Genomic DNA, 17,471 nt, shown 5'->3' with positions numbered 1-17,471 from the left:
AGCTCCCTGACTCTCCGTGACCTCCACCACTCCCTGACTTTCTGTCGTGTCTGCTGTTCCCTGACTCTCCTTGACCTCCACCACTCCCTGACTTTCTGTCGTGTCTGCCGCTCCCCGACTCTCCTTGGCCTCCGCCGCTCCCCGACTCTCCTTGGCCTCCGCCGCTCCCCGACTCTCCTTGGCCTCCGCCGCTCCCCGACTCTCCTTGGCCTACGCCGCTCCCCGACTCTCCTTGGCCTACGCCGCTCCCCGACTCTCCTTGGCCTACGCCGCTCCCCGACTCTCCTTGGCCTACGCCGCTCCCCGACTCTCCTTGGCCTACGCCGCTCCCCGACTCTCCTTGGCCTACGCCGCTCCCCGACTCTCCTTGGCCTACGCCGCTCCCCGACTCTCCTTGGCCTGACTGGTAAGTCTGATCTCTCTGTAAACTACTAAATCACATTTCCTGAAAATATCAATAAAAAATTAAGTAGTCCAATCTGCATAAAGATATAGGATTAAGAATGCAGAACACAGCGCTCCATAATTAGATGGAAAATCCCACCGGGACGGAAAACGCCTATTAAGTATGCAGATACAGTGATTTCTATGTAAATTAACGGCAAAACTCATATCAAGTTCCATTTTTAATTTTTTTCTGCTGAGGGCAAAATGCCAGGGTCGGAGGCTGTCCTTAAAAAACACTTCGTATTCTAATTTCCACAATTCATTATGTATGTTAATTGCGATGACAAAATGCTTGTGGGTCAACTGCACGTTCCAGGGAGCCGGAGATGGCGCCATTACCTCTGTGCACGTCACCGCCACCTCTGGCCACCACGGCTTCTCAACAAGCGGCAGAGACTTTGGATATTATTACTGGATCCAGAGGGTGATGGCAGCCGAGGACTGAATGGAACTTCATTTTCATACAACATTACAACGAAATTAGTTTTTTCTAATCCTTTACATTATTTTATTTTTAAATGTTTAAAATTCCAATTGTACAGAGATAAAGAATAGAAGCTCCAGGTCATGTAATACTGAGATTATACCTGTACAGAGGCAGAGAAGGGGGGAGCGGGGAGGAAAAGGCCACCATGTTGGGTTACAGGGGGGGGGACCGGGGACGAGGTGGCTGAGGGAAAAGACATCCACTCACCTCCCCGGTTCCAGTGGCGGGTCCCGCATCGCAGCGTTCCGGTGAGCGGACTTGAAACAGATCCCGCCTCCTTCACTGAAACCGGAGAAGTGAGTGGACGTCTTTTCCCTCAGCCACCTCGTCCACGGTCCAAGCGAAAAAGTGCACTCCCCCGCTGGAGTACCCCTTTAAGGCTCCGTATACAGATCCCAGAGAATTCTACACGATTGTGCCTAAAATTAGATGCTTAGATTTGGAAGTCTAAAAACAACAACAATCTGGCTTTATCAGTCACTAGCGGAGAATATAAGGCCAGGAAGCCTCATATAGTGACCAACACAATTATGCCTAAAAAATTTTGATACATTTTTTGCATTCTTAAAACTTATTTTTTTTTTTACCAGATTGTTTCCATAATAATAAATGAATAAAATGGTAAAATGTGACAAAAAAGTAAAATAAACTGACAATAAAATACTAGTATTCATATCATGAGCCCCCCTACCTCCCAGGGCACCAGCCCCTACTTCTCCACAGTACTGTACCCTCAGTACCCATATCACCACCACACCCCCAATATCACCGTGCCCCCTGCACCCATAAGCACACCTTTGATATTGCCGTGCCCCCTGGCACCTACGACATCATCATACCCCATCACCAAACCCGGATACCTGTAACCTTATCAGCAGCTACATATGGGCCCCATAAATGTAAAGACAACGGAGGAAACTAGAAGGAGAATCCAGCTGTAATGTGGTGAGGGCAGCGGTTACCACTCCGGTGTGGCATGAAGCGGCAGATGGCCGTGCACACATCACAAGTTCACACCTTTGGGTGTTGAGGACGCCGGGACTGATCCTCTCTGCTATCAGCATGTAATCCAGTGTTATTTGAGTTCTATTTCAGCTTTGATTTAAGCCTCGCTAAGATCTGATGAAATGCGCTATAAATCCTGTCATCACATCCAGTAATAGTGAGACGGCGTTTTATCTGGAGGGTAAATCCACTCCTGACCTCTCGACGTCTCAGCCGCAAGGAGATCCCTGAGTCACTGATATTCCCGGCCGCTCCGTGCCAAAAACACGAGGAGGCCAACAAATTCCTCGTCTCCCGGGAAAACTCTGATCACCTTTCCTATATAATGAGCCCAGGCTCTGTTCGGATTTGTCTTCACTTAAAGGAGTATTCCGGCAAAAATCTCCATCATGTCAGCGCGCTCCTAGGGGGCAGCCACACCATCATGTCAGCGAGCTCCTAGGGGGCCTCCTCACCCCCATGTCAGTGCGCTCCTAGGGGGCATCCTCACCATCATGTCAGCGCGCTCCTAGGGGGCCTCCTCACCATCATGTCAGTGCGCTCCTAGGGGGCCTCCTCACCGCCGTGTCAGTGCGCTCCTAGGGGGCATCCTCACCATCATGTCAGTGCGCTCCTAGGGGGCATCCTCACCATCATGTCAGCGCGCTCCTAGGGGGCCTCCTCACCCCCATGTCAGTGCGCTCCTAGGGGGCAGCCACACCGTCATGTCAGTGCGCTCCTAGGGGGCCTCCTCACCATCATGTCAGTGCGCTCCTAGGGGGCATCCTCACCATCATGTCAGCGCGCTCCTAGGGGGCCTCCTCACCATCATGTCAGTGCGCTCCTAGGGGGCCTCCTCACCATCATGTCAGTGCGCTCCTAGGGGGCCTCCTCACCATCATGTCAGCGCGCTCCTAGGGGGCCTCCTCACCATCATGTCAGTGCGCTCCTAGGGGGCCTCCTCACCATCATGTCAGTGCGCTCCTAGGGGGCATCCTCACCATCATGTCAGCGCGCTCCTAGGGGGCCTCCTCACCATCATGTCAGTGCGCTCCTAGGGGGCAGCCACACCATCATGTCAGTGCGCTCCTAGGGGGCCTCCTCACCATCATGTCAGTGCGCTCCTAGGGGGCAGCCACACCATAATGTCAGTGCGCTCCTAGGGGGCCTCCTCACCATCATGTCAGTGCGCTCCTAGGGGGCAGCCACACCATAATGTCAGCGCACTCCTAGGGGGCCTCCTCACCATCATGTCAGTGCGCTCCTAGGGGGCAGCCACACCATCATGTCAGTGCGCTCATAGGGGGCAGCCACCCCTTCCATGCACGGTCTATAAATACTGTGTAAGTGTATGTGCACACTGAGGAAAAGGTGAGGAATTACGTGAGGAATTGAAGAGGAATTTCAACTTGAAATTCCTCTCGTAAAATATGTACAGAGCAAAGTCCCATTGTGTTCAATGGGTTTTCTGCTCTGTTGTTCACACTGCAGAATTTCCGAGCAGAATTTTCTGCTGTAGATCTGCTAGAGGAATCCTATAGAAGTCAATGAGGGGCTTAAATTCTGCCTGAAAACTTTCTGCTTCAATTCCTCGAGAATTGCTCAGTGTGCACATACCCTTAGGCTGGGTTCACACTACGTATATTTCAGTCAGTATTGTGGTCCTCATATTGCAACCAAAACCAGGAGTGGATTAAAAACACAGAAAGGATCTGTTCACACAATGGTGAAATTGAGTGGGTGGCCGCCATATAACAGTAAATAACGGCCATTATTTCAATATAACGGCCGTTGTTTTGAAATAACAGCAAATATTTGCCATTATATGGCGGCCATCCACTCAATTACAACATTATGTGAACAGAGCCTTTCTGTGTTTTTAATCCACTCCTGGTTTTGGTTGCTATATGAGGACCACAATACTGACTGAAATATACGTAGTGTGAACCCAGCCTTAGTGTATGTGCACACTAATCAGACACAGATCAGTGGCAGAAAGTTCTGCTCGGAAATTCTGCAGTGTGAACAACAGAGCAGAAATCCCATTGAACACAATAGGACCTCACTCTGTACATATTTTACTGGAGTAATTTCAAGGTGAAATAAGAGCGGATTCCTCTTCACTTCCTCACCTTTTCCTCAGTGTGAACCCAGCCTGATGCTGTACGGGACTCTGTGCTTCTCTAGTGACCTGCTGTACTGTGCGGGAGCTGTATGAATGCTGGGATCTCCACTGTCCGTTCCATAGCACATTGGCTGTATTTACGGAGCGTGCACGGAGAGGGTGGCTGCCCCCTAGGAGCGCGCTGACATGATGGTGAGGAGGCCCCCTAGGAGTGCGCTGACATGACTGTGAGGAGGCCCTCTAGGAGCGCACTGACATGAAGGTGAGGATGCCCCCTAGGAGTGCGCTGACATGATGGTGAGGAGGCCCCCTAGGAGCGCGCTGACATGATGGTGAGGAGGCCCCCTAGGAGCGCGCTGACATGATGGTGAGGAGGCCCCCTAGGAGCGCACTGACATGATGGTGAGGAGGCCCCCTAGGAGCGCACTGACATGATGGTGAGGAGGCCCCCTAGGAGCGCACTGACATGACGGTGAGGAGGCCCCCTAGGAGCGCACTGACATGACGGTGAGGAGGTTCCCTAGGAGCGCACTGACATGACGGTGAGGAGGTTCCCTAGGAGCGCACTGACATGACGGTGAGGAGGTTCCCTAGGAGCGCACTGACATGACGGTGAGGAGGTTCCCTAGGAGCGCACTGACATGACGGTGAGGAGGTTCCCTAGGAGCGCACTGACATGATGGTGAGGAGGCCCCCTAGGAGCGCGCTGACATGATGGTGAGGAGGCCCCCTAGGAGCGCACTGACATGATGGTGAGGAGGCCCCCTAGGAGCGCACTGACATGATGGTGAGGAGGCCCCCTAGGAGCGCACTGACATGATGGTGAGGATGCCCCCTAGGAGCGCACTGACATGATGGTGAGGAGGCCCCCTAGGAGCGCACTGACATTATGGTGTGGCTGCCCCTGTATTCTTCCTATTTTTGTGCATTTTGTGGCCATTTGCTGCAGCTTTTGATGTAGCATTTCACACAGCCCGAGATCTATGATAAAATTCTGCATCCAGAATCCGCAAAACATATCGAAACCCCCTGGAAAGGTGTGCGGCCACTGATACCTCCCCCTATAGATAAGTAACGGGTGTGCGGCCACCGATACCGCCCCCTATATATAAGTAACGGGTGTGCGGCCACCGATACCGCCCCCCCATAGATAAGTAACGGGTGTGCGGCCACCGATACCGCCCCCTATAGATAAGTAACGGGTGTGCGGCCACTGATACCTCCCCCTATAGATAAGTAACGGGTGTGCGGCCACCGATACCGCCCCCTATATATAAGTAACGGGTGTGCGGCCACCGATACCGCCCCCCCATAGATAAGTAACGGGTGTGCGGCCACCGATACCGCCCCCTATAGATAAGTAACGGGTGTGCGGCCACCGATACCGCCCCCTATAGATAAGTAACAGGTGTGCAGCCACCGATACCGCCCCCTATAGATAACGGGTGTGCAGCCACCGATACCGCCAACGGGTGTGCGACCATCGATACCGCCCCCTATAGATAAGTAACGGGTTTGCAGCCACCGATACCGCCCCCTATAGATAAGTAACGGGTTTGCAGCCACCGATACCGCCCCCTATAGATAAGTAACGGGTGTGTAGCCACCAATACCGCCCCCTATAGATAAGTAACGGGTGTGCGGCCACCGATACCGCCCCCCCATAGATAAGTAATGGGTTTGCAGCCACCGATACCGCCCCCTATAGATAACGGGTTTGCAGCCACCGATACGCCCCCTATAGATAAGTAATGGGTGTGCAGCCACCGATACCGCCCCCTATAGATAACGGGTTTGCAGCCACCGATACCGCCCCCTATAGATAACGGGTTTGCAGCCACCGATACCGCCCCCTATAGATAACGGGTTTGCAGCCACCGATACCGCCCCCTATAGATAACGGGTTTGCAGCCACCGATACCGCCCCCTATAGATAACGGGTTTGATCTGCCGCAGCAGCTCCTGTAACGCTCACATTAGACAGGGCAGCAGCCACAGACGCTATACATGTACATGGGATGACATTACACCTTTCCTAGATGGGTTTCGTCTTTGATCCGCAGCCCCTGAACACGGTTTCCCACCTGCCAATTTACCACTGAAAGCAGCAAGATCCAAGTTACTGTAATCTGCCCCCAGCACAATGGGCTCCAATATCAGCCGCCATTCTATCTGCACCAACATCTGTTATACAAGAGAAACAGGAAAACCCATTCAATACCTCGATATCCAGCGGGTCCTTGCTCAGCACGCACGCCATGTCGTCTCTACCTGCGCTCACTAGCAGCACTGGGGTAAATTTACTGATCTCTGCTCTGGAGTAAGTTACACTTCAGGCTGACAAGTGGTTTGTGGGAGGGAGGAGGGAGAGGAGTAGCAGGGGGGAAGAGGAGGAGGAGGCACATGTGACACCTGGTGCAAAGTTCAGGACTTCATTATCATCAGTGACCCCTTCAGCTGTCTCCATGTGTCAGGGGGTCGGGGGCCGCAGGGACATCTCTCTAATGCAAGACTTGGGATTTCTTCCTGAATCACATGATTTATAATGGGAAATAAAGCCACAAAAAAGCACAAAGTGTGTACACACAAAGACTGCAAAAAGTCACATAGAAAAGGGCAACAAAAAATCACCCACCAACCTGGAGCCGAACGCTGCTGCAAAAGGCCGGGTCCACGCTGCGTTTTTTCCAGTCTGTTTTTCCATTATAACCTTATTGTGTATGTGAACAAAAAAAAAAAAGGATGCGTTTTGATCCTGTTTTCGGTCTGTTTTTTTTTTTTAATAATGTACGTCCATGTTCACACTACATCTCTGGCTCTATTTAAAACTAATGTAACATAAGAAACACCTTTTTTTAAACTTTATAATTTTTCTTTCAAATCACCAGGTGTCACAAAGTTATACAGATTTGTAATTTACTTCTATTTAAATATAACCAGTCTTCCAGTACTTATCAGCTGCTGTATGTCCTACAGGAAGTGGTGTATTCTCTCCAGTCTGACACAGTGTTCTCTGCTGCCCCCTCTGTCCATGGCAGGAACTGTCCAGAGCAGCAGCAAATCCCCATAGAAAACCTCTCCGGCTCTGGACAGTTCCTGACATGGACAGAGGTGGCAGCAGAGAGCACTGTGTCAGACTGGAGAGAATACACCACTTCCTGCAGGTCATACAGCAGCTGATAAGTAGTGGAAGACTGCAGATATTTAAATAAAAGTAAATTACAAATCTATGTTACTGTCTGGCACCAGTTAAAAAAAAAAAAAAAAAGATTTTCGCCGGAGTTCCCCTTAAATGTATACGCCTTAATAGATTATGGTGCTGGTGTACGCTGCTGTATACTGCACAATCCATATCCCATTAGTTACATTATAAAAGAACATGGATCGTAACATATTTATTTTTAACCCCCCCGGCAGCTGTCCGGGTGGAGACCTTGGCCTGGAGGGCTGTGTGGATACGTATGGGCGGTGGTCGGGCTGAGGAGGTGGACGAGTTGGTTTTGCGTCTCCCGGTGGCGTTTCTGCGATTACAAATCATAACATTCTGTGATCCTGATTTAGTGGTTTCTCTTAAAGAAGGTGAAAAAAATGGCAAAAAAACATATGGAATAAAAATATCCCCAATAACTGAGTAACATGGTCTCCACACCTGTATAGTATAGTATAGATGGAGCCAGCCTGGTCCCCGGTGCAGGATCATGGAAGGAATTGTTAGTCTCACCATGGGCAGCAACATATCATAAGTTATGTATGAGTGGAGTACCCCTTTAAGGTACTGAGCTCAGTAGCAGACACATACGTAGATATGGGGATATATTTGTATGCTACATATGCTGACAACAGATACTTGCCATAATACAACAGATACTTGCCATAATACAACAGATACTTGCCATAATACAACAGATACTTGCCATAATACAACAGATACTTGCTATAATACAACAGTTGCTATAATACAACAGATACTTGCCATAATACAACAGATACTTGCCATAATACAACAGATACTTGCCATAATACAACAGATACTTGCCATAATACAACAGATACTTGCTATAATACAACAGATACTTGCCATAATACAACAGTTGCCATAATACAACAGATACTTGCCATAATACAACAGATACTTGTTATAATACAACAGTTCCTATAATCACCTTTACCTGAGGTGTCTCACATAGGTGCAATGTCCGCAGATCCTTCCCCGGCTGCTGGCGACATAGGGGGACATTTACAAAGACCTGCGTAGTCATTTGTAGTTTTTGTAGTGCTGGATAACCCCTTTAAATTAGGCCCCACACCCTTTTCCCTGCCCAGATTTACTAAGAGTCGCATTGTATTATGATTTAGGCTTGTGAGCGGGTGTAAACTATGATAAATCAGGGGGGGGAGGAGGCAACGCTTCCTCCCCATCAGATGAACAGGGGATACAGCAGGTGTAGGCCAGGGCAGTGGCGTAACTACAGGGGTCGCAAAGGTCGCAGTTGTGACCTGGCCCGGCATGGCCCCCCTTGCCACCTGTTTGAATTGCCAAGTTGTTTAGCACAGCTGCTTTGCATCCATGGGTCACACAGACTTATGCATGCAGGCCAATGCTAAACTACAAGCTCCGGAGCGGGGTGGGGGCCCAGGGTCCCGTGCACCATCTGCTGCTTACCTCTCTGCCACAGGACATAGTGCAGGAGAGAGGAAACAGCTGCTCCTGCCCCTCATCCCAGGCTGACCGCCTGCCAGTGCACAGAAGCCCCTCCCCCAGACCAGCGCCGTACAGTTACTGCTGCCCCATGGAGGCCTCAGGAGAGATGGTGCCGACCCTACACCACAGAGAAGGCAGGAGGAGCAAAGGCAGCAGCTTCTCCTCTGAAGACTCTGGATGGCACAGAGGGTTAGTGCCACCTACTGGCTCAGCTATGGAGACTGGAGGCAGAGTGAGGAAGGGCCCCTCCCCCGCAGAGCCGACCTGACACAGCAGCAGCAGCTGTAAGGAAACTCTGCTTTCCTCTCTGGTCTCTAGTGGCTGTGAGTGGGGGCTATGGCAGGGACATGCTGTGAGTGGGGGCTATGGCAGGGACATGCTGTGAGTGGGGGCTATGGCAGGGACATGCTGTGAGTGGGGGCTATGGCAGGGACATGCTGTGAGTGGGGGCTATGGCAGGGACATGCTGTGAGTGGGGGCTATGGCAGGGACATGCTGTGAGTGGGGGCTATGGCAGGGACATGCTGTGAGTGGGGGCTATGGCAGGGACATGCTGTGAGTGGGGGCTATGGCAGGGACATGCTGTGAGTGGGGGCTATGGCAGGTACATGCTGTGAGTGGGGGCTATGGCAGGGACATGCTGTGAGTGGGGGCTATGGCTGGGACATGCTGTGAGTGGGGGCTATGGCAGGTACATGCTGTGAGTGGGGGCTATGGCAGGGACATGCTGTGAGTGGGGGCTATGGCAGGGACATGCTGTGAGTGGGGGCTATGGCAGGGACATGCTGTGAGTGGGGGCTATGGCAGGGGCATGCTGTGAGTAGGGGCTATGGCAGGGACATGCTGTGAGTGGGGGCTATGGCTGGGACATGCTGTGAGTGGGGGCTATGGCAGGGACATGCTGTGAGTAGGGGCTATGGCAGGGGCATGCTGTGAGTGGGGGCTATGGCAGGGACATGCTGTGAGTGGGGGCTATGGCAGGGACATGCTGTGAGTGGGGGCTATGGCAGGGACATGCTGTGAGTGGGGGCTATGGCAGGGGCATGCTGTGAGTGGGGGCTATGGCAGGGACATGCTGTGAGTGGGGGCTATGGCAGGGACATGCTGTGAGTGGGGGCTATGGCAGGGGCAGCACAGTTACCCTGAGGTGGGGGCAGCAGTCCTGTCATGGCCCTGGATGGAGGGGAGAGGAGGGTGCTCTCTGGCTGCTCCTGTCTCCTCATCTGTAACCCAGCAGGTCAGGTTTAACCCTTTTTCTGCTGCTAATATAATAGGGATATCTGGAGGAAAGTAGTGAAAGGGTTAAACCTGACCTGCTGTAGTGAAAGCCGCAGATAAGGAGACAGGAGAAGCCGGAGAAGAGAGGGAAGTGTATAATATGTGTCCCTGATCCAGAATACACATTTGAGAGTAGCCCATCCACATGAGAGCTAGTCTGTAAGTGCACCTGTCATTATAAAAAAAGCTCTGTGACGTCTCTGACATGTCTCTATGATAACTCTGTGACGTCTCTATGATAACTCTGTGACGTCTCTGACATGTCTCTATGATAACTCTGTGACGTCTCTATGATAACTCTGTGACGTCTCTATGATAACTCTGTGACGTCTCTATGACAACTCTGTGACGTCTCTGACATGTCTCTATGATAACTCTGTGACGTCTCTATGATAACTCTGTGACGTCTCTATGATAACTCTGTGACGTCTCTGACATGTCTCTATGATAACTCTGTGACGTCTCTATGATAACTCTGTGACGTCTCTATGATAACTCTGTGACGTCTCTATGACAACTCTGTGACGTCTCTGACATGTCTCTATGATAACTCTGTGACGTCTCTATGATAACTCTGTGACGTCTCTATGATAACTCTGTGACGTCTCTGACATGTCTCTATGATAACTCTGTGACGTCTCTATGACATGTCTCTATGATAACTCTGTGACGTCTCTATGACGTGTCTCTATGATAACTCTGTGACGTCTCTATGATAACTCTGTGACGTCTCTGACATGTCTCTATGATAACTCTGTGACGTCTCTGACATGTCTCTATGATAACTCTGTGACGTCTCTGACATGTCTCTATGATAACTGTGACGTCTCTATGACATGTCTCTATGATAACTCTGTGACGTCTCTATGATAACTCTGTGACGTCTCTGACATGTCTCTATGATAACTCTGTGACGTCTCTATGATGACTCTGTGACGTCTCTATGACATGTCTCTATAACTCTGTGACGTCTCTATGACATGTCTCTATGATAACTCTGTGACGTCTCTGACATGTCTCTATGATAACTCTGTGACGTCTCTATGACATGTCTCTATGATAACTCTGTGACGTCTCTGACATGTCTCTATGATAACTCTGTGACGTCTCTGACATGTCTCTATGACAACTCTGTGACGTCTCTATGACATGTCTCTATGATAACTCTGTGACGTCTCTATGATAACTGTGACGTCTCTATGACATGTCTCTATGATAACTCTGTGACGTCTCTATGATAACTCTGTGACGTCTCTATGACATGTCTCTATGATAACTCTGTGACGTCTCTGACATGTCTCTATGATAACTCTGTGACGTCTCTATGACATGTCTCTATGATAACTCTATGACATGTCTCTATGATAACTCTGTGACGTCTCTATGATAACTCTGTGACGTCTCTGACATGTCTCTATGATAACTCTGTGACGTCTCTGACATGTCTCTATGATAACTCTGTGACGTCTCTGACATGTCTCTATGATGACTCTGTGACATCTCTATGACATGTCTCTATAACTCTATGACGTCTCTATGACATGTCTCTATGATAACTCTGTGACGTCTCTGACATGTCTCTATGACAACTCTGTGACGTCTCTATGACATGTCTCTATGATAACTCTGTGACGTCTCTATGATAACTCTGTGACGTCTCTATGATAACTCTGTGACGTCTCTATGACATGTCTCTATGATAACTCTGTGACGTCTGACATGTCTCTATGATAACTCTGTGACGTCTCTATGATAACTCTGTGACGTCTCTGACATGTCTCTATGATAACTCTGTGACGTCTCTGACATGTCTCTATGATGACTCTGTGACGTCTCTATGACATGTCTCTATAACTCTGTGACGTCTCTATGACATGTCTCTATGATAACTCTGTGACGTCTCTATGACATGTCTCTATAACTCTGTGACGTCTCTATGACATGTCTCTATGATAACTCTGTGACGTCTCTGACATGTCTCTATGACAACTCTGTGACGTCTCTATGACATGTCTCTATGATAACTCTGTGACGTCTCTATGATAACTCTGTGACGTCTCTATGACATGTCTCTATGATAACTCTGTGACGTCTCTGACATGTCTCTATGATAACTCTGTGACGTCTCTATGACATGTCTCTATGATAACTCTGTGACGTCTCTATGACATGTCTCTATGATAACTCTGTGACGTCTCTATGATAACTCTGTGACGTCTCTGACATGTCTCTATGATAACTCTGTGACGTCTCTGACATGTCTCTATGATGACTCTGTGACGTCTCTATGACATGTCTCTATAACTCTATGACGTCTCTATGACATGTCTCTATGATAACTCTGTGACGTCTCTGACATGTCTCTATGACAACTCTGTGACGTCTCTATGACATGTCTCTATGATAACTCTGTGACGTCTCTATGATAACTCTGTGACGTCTCTATGATAACTCTGTGACGTCTCTATGACATGTCTCTATGATAACTCTGTGACGTCTCTGACATGTCTCTATGATAACTCTGTGACGTCTCTATGATAACTCTGTGACGTCTCTGACATGTCTCTATGATAACTCTGTGACGTCTCTGACATGTCTCTATGATGACTCTGTGACGTCTCTATGACATGTCTCTATAACTCTGTGACGTCTCTATGACATGTCTCTATGATAACTCTGTGACGTCTCTGACATGTCTCTATGACAACTCTGTGACGTCTCTATGACATGTCTCTATGATAACTCTGTGACGTCTCTGACATGTCTCTATGATAACTCTGTGACGTCTCTATGGCATGTCTCTATGATAACTCTGTGACGTCTCTATGACATGTCTCTATGATAACTCTGACGTCTCTGACATGTCTCTATGATAACTCTGTGACGTCTCTATGACATGTCTCTATGATAACTCTGTGACGTCTCTATGACGTGTCTCTATGATAACTCTGTGACGTCTCTATGACATGTCTCTATGATAACTCTGTGACGTCTCTATGACATGTCTCTATGATAACTCTGTGAGGTCTCTGACATGTCTCTATGACATGTCTCTATGATAACTCTGTGACGTCTCTATGATAACTCTGTGACGTCTCTATGACGTGTCTCTATGATAACTGTGACGTCTCTATGATAACTCTGTGACGTCTCTATGACATGTCTCTATGATAACTCTGTCAGGTCTCTGACATGTCTCTATGATAACTCTGTGACGTCTCTATGACATGTCTCTATGATAACTCTGTCAGGTCTCTGACATGTCTCTATGATAACTCTGTGACGTCTCTATGACATGTCTCTATGATAACTCTGTGACGTCTCTATGACATGTCAAAGGTTTTTTATAATGACAGGTACACTTTCAGCATCCCACCACCAAAGAGATGCTGACATATAGTGTGGTGTAGTGCAGCGGGCCCCATTCACTTGGCATAATGTAGTCAGCTAGTGATTGTTTGGGAGACTTTCCATTGATATATACTAATTTACCTGGAAACAGCAGTGCGGTATACTGTGCTATTGTGTCCTCTTAAATTAGTGTATATCAGCCGGAAGGAGGGGGCATTATTACTATATGAGGGTACAGCAGGGCAGGGGCTCCTATATATAGTGGCAGCCCACCTACCTACTAACTTTACTGCACATGACACCAAGCAGCAGGATTACAGAATTGTATGGGACCCTATAGGTGAGAAAAAGGGAAGGAAGTTGCTGGATACGTGCGGAGCCGAAGATGTTTGTCTCGCAGGTTCTGAAGAGAAGAATTGTAGCTGGAAGAAATCATCATGGTGGCCTGGGCCAGATGGAGAGGACTAGGGACACCTCAGACGTCACCTGTGAGTAACTGGATGATTTTTCTTCTTGTATTTTGTAGAGCATTAGGAAGGGGTGCACCGGGATGGAAAAGGTTGGGCAACACTGCGTTTACACAGACAGATATATTTGACAGATATTTGAAGCCAAAGCCAGGAACAGACTATACACAGAGAACAGGTCATAAAGGAAAGACTGAGATTTCTCCTCTTCTCAGATCTATTCCTGGCTTTGGCTTAAAAAATCTGTCAGATAAATCTCTCTGTGTAAACACACTATAAACCATTACACACACACTGCTTCTTCCTGCCCCCTGGTCTGATGGTATATGTATATAGTGAGTATATTTTGTCCCTGTATACTGGGAGGGGGGTCTGTGCACCATGTCATTCCTTGGTTTATGGTTTATGTTGTGAGAGTATTTGTTCCTTCTATTGTTTGGTAACTGTATGACTGTGTGTTAGAGGTACAATCAGTTTCAGTTTTTGCCCCAGGCAACATAAAAGCTAGACTCCGTCCTGCATGTGCCACCATGGCTAAATTATCACATTTCTGAGTGTGTGGGGGTGGGGGGTGGGGGGGGGGGTCGGGTTGCCGTTTTGGAGTCGCAAGGCACTGCGTGTGTGTGTGGAGGGGGGGGCCCAAGTTCACCTCTTGCACCAGGGCCCATGAGACATTAGCTACGCCCCTGGGCCAGAAGGGGTGAATCTCTGCCTTCTCCCTGGCGTATGCCCCAGACGCAGCCTTAACAAATCCCCCCAACAGTGTCCACAATACTGCCCATCAGGCCTGAATTTGTTGCCCCCATACACATTTAGTGCCCCCAATACACTAAGTGGCAGAAGTGGCCCTCGGCCCAGAGGTTATTATATATACATATATATATGTATATATATATATACCTTTGTAATTTCTGAACCTTTTAGTTGTTTTTTATGTTTAGTATTTGACAAGTCATACTGACACCACCAGCATGGGGAATCATCCAGCAGCGTCCCGGGGCCACCTCTATACTACTGAATATAAAGTATTAGGGTGCCCCAATATTTATGTGAGACTCCAGTGAGAGTCTGGTCCTTGCCAGATCAGGGGAGGAGGAGGATGTGTAGTCTTGTCCTGTAGGAGTCTGGTCCTGGCCGGATCAGGGGAGGAGGAGGATGTGTAGTCTTGTCCTGTAAGAGTCTGGTCCTGGCCGGATCAGGGGAGGAGGAGGATGTGTAGTCTTGTCCTGTAAGAGTCTGGTCCTGGCCGGATCAGGGGAGGAGGAGGATGTGTAGTCTAGTCCTGTAAGAGTCTGGTCCTTGCCGGATCAGGGTAGGAGGAGGATGTGTAGTCTTGTCCTGTAAGAGTCTGGTCCTGGCCAGATCAGGGGAGGAGGAGGATGTGTAGTCTTGTCCTGTAAGAGTCTGGTCCTGGCCGGATCAGGGGAGGAGGAGGATGTGTAGTCTTGTCCTGTAAGAGTCTGGTCCTTGCCGGATCAGGGGAGGAGGAGGATGTGTAGTCTTGTCCTGTAAGAGTCTGGTCCTGGCCAGATCAGGGGAGGAGGAGGATGTGTAGTCTTGTCCTGTAAGAGTCTGGTCCTGGCCAGATCAGGGGAGGAGGAGGATGTGTAGTCTTGTCCTGTAAGAGTCTGGTCCTTGCCGGATCAGGGGAGGAGGAGGATGTGTAGTCTTGTCCTGTAAGAGTCTGGTCCTGGCCAGATCAGGGGAGGAGGAGGATGTGTAGTCTAGTCCTGTAAGAGTCTGGTCCTTGCCGGATCAGGGTAGGAGGAGGATGTGTAGTCTTGTCCTGTAAGAGTCTGGTCCTTGCCGGATCAGGGGAGGAGGAGGATGTGTAGTCTTGTCCTGTAAGAGTCTGGTCCTTGCCGGATCAGGGGAGGAGGAGGATGTGTAGTCTTGTCCTGTAAGAGTCTGGTCCTGGCCAGATCAGGGGAGGAGGAGGATGTGTAGTCTTGTCCTGTAAGAGTCTGGTCCTTGCCGGATCAGGGTAGGAGGAGGATGTGTAGTCTTGTCCTGTAAGAGTCTGGTCCTTGCCGGATCAGGGGAGGAGGAGGATGTGTAGTCTTGTCCTGTAAGAGTGTGGTCCTGGCCGGATCAGGGGAGGAGGAGGATGTGTAGTCTTGTCCTGTAAGAGTCTGGTCCTGGCCGGATCAGGGGAGGAGGAGGATGTGTAGTCTTGTCCTGTAAGAGTCTGGTCCTGGCCGGATCAGGGGAGGAGGAGGATGTGTAGTCTTGTCCTGGTTCTGGCCGGAGAAGTGGGACCATCTAGTCAATCACCATGCTAGTCACATAAGGAGAAGTCAGGGCCAAAAGTTTTAAAACTGACACAAATTTAGATTTTCACAAAGTTTCCTATTTTAGTGTCTGATGTTTCTATGGTAACTAAAGTACAATCGTGAGAATTTCTTTTTTTTTTTTTTTTTTTTTTTTTTTACTTTTATTCATCTCGTTCATGCAAAGGCTCAATACCTCCAGCACTGACACTTCTTATGTTACACGATTCCGCAGTCTTCCCTGGCAGGTTGGTTATAAGCTCCTGACTGATGGAAACCATTCTTGCCTAACCGGTGCTCGGTGTTTATCACATCTCTCTTTCTCTTTGTCCATTGACCATTTAACCCATAGCTGCACCAGGACGTTACTGAACGTCCTTGTGCCGCTATGGGAGTTCAGAAGGGGGTTGCGCGGCGACCCCCCTCTGAACTGCCGCGATCCCGGGTGCCGCATGTAGCCCGGGATCGCGGCTATTAGTGGGCACGGTCCGATCGCCGTGCCCGCTAATTAAGTACTTAGAAGCAGCTGTCAAAGTTGACAGCTGCTTCTAAATACTTGCTCATATCCATCCCTGGTGGTCTAGTGGGGGGATCGCCCCCCCTGCGGCGCGATCGCGATCCCCGCATCCATCCCGGGCCGGGGTCTGCGCCGTAATGCCGCTGATCCCGGCTCGGCATTCTATTGCTTTTGGCTGCAGCAGACAAAAGCAATAGAACACCGATCTCATGGATTCATGCAGTATAACTATACTGCATGGATCTCTATGAGAGATCAGAGTGCATATACTAGAAGTCCCCCAGGGGGAATAACCCTAACCCCAGGGGGGGGGGGAATAACCCTAACTCCAGGGGGGAATAACCCTAACCCCAGGGGGGAATAACCCTAACCCCAGGGGGAATAACCCTAACCCCAGGGGGAATAACCCTAACCCCAGGGAGGGAATAGCCCTAACCCCAGGGGGGGAATAACCCTAACCCCAGGGGGGGGGAATAACCCTAACCCCAGGGGGGGAATAACCCTAACCCCAGGGGGGGAATAACCCTAACCCCAGGGGGAATAACCCTAACCCCAGGGGGGCTTCTAGTATATGTGTAAAGTAAAAGAAAAATGTATTTTTAATAACACAAAATCCCCTCCCCTAATAAAAGTCTGAATCACCCCCCTTTCCCCATTTTATTAATCAAAATAAATAAATAAATTAATAAACAAACATGTTTGGTATCGCCGCGTGCGTAATCGCCCGAACTATTAATTAATCACATTCCTGATCTCACACGGTAAACGGCGTCAGCGCAAAAAAATCCCAAAGTGCAAAATTGCGCATTTTTGGTTGCATCAAATCCAGAATAATTGTAATAA

The 17,471-nt window shown here is 49.2% G+C and overlaps 1 protein-coding gene across 4 annotated transcripts in view; it reads right to left on the bottom strand.

The window, feature by feature from the left end:
* Positions 1 to 8,317, bottom strand: part of DPYD (dihydropyrimidine dehydrogenase) — an 850,395-nt gene extending 842,078 nt beyond the window's left edge. For 3 of the 4 annotated variants that reach the window (XR_011362703.1, XR_011362702.1, XM_069967717.1), the window contains exon 1: positions 8,213 to 8,317. Coding sequence is in view for 2 of the 4 variants with exons in the window: in XM_069967717.1 (XP_069823818.1) it covers positions 8,213 to 8,302 (90 nt within the window). In the remaining 2 variants the exon portion in view is untranslated. Of the gene's footprint in view, positions 1 to 6,264; positions 6,389 to 8,212 lie in introns of those variants that run through there. The other variant, XM_069967718.1, reaches the window with a different exon arrangement.
* Positions 8,318 to 17,471: the final 9,154 nt, after the last annotated feature.

This window comes from Dendropsophus ebraccatus, chromosome 4 (assembly GCF_027789765.1).
Source record: "Dendropsophus ebraccatus isolate aDenEbr1 chromosome 4, aDenEbr1.pat, whole genome shotgun sequence".
Taxonomy (NCBI): Eukaryota; Metazoa; Chordata; class Amphibia; order Anura; family Hylidae; genus Dendropsophus; species Dendropsophus ebraccatus.
Note: the sequence above shows the minus strand (reverse complement) of the source record. Positions and strands in the feature narration are given on the sequence as shown.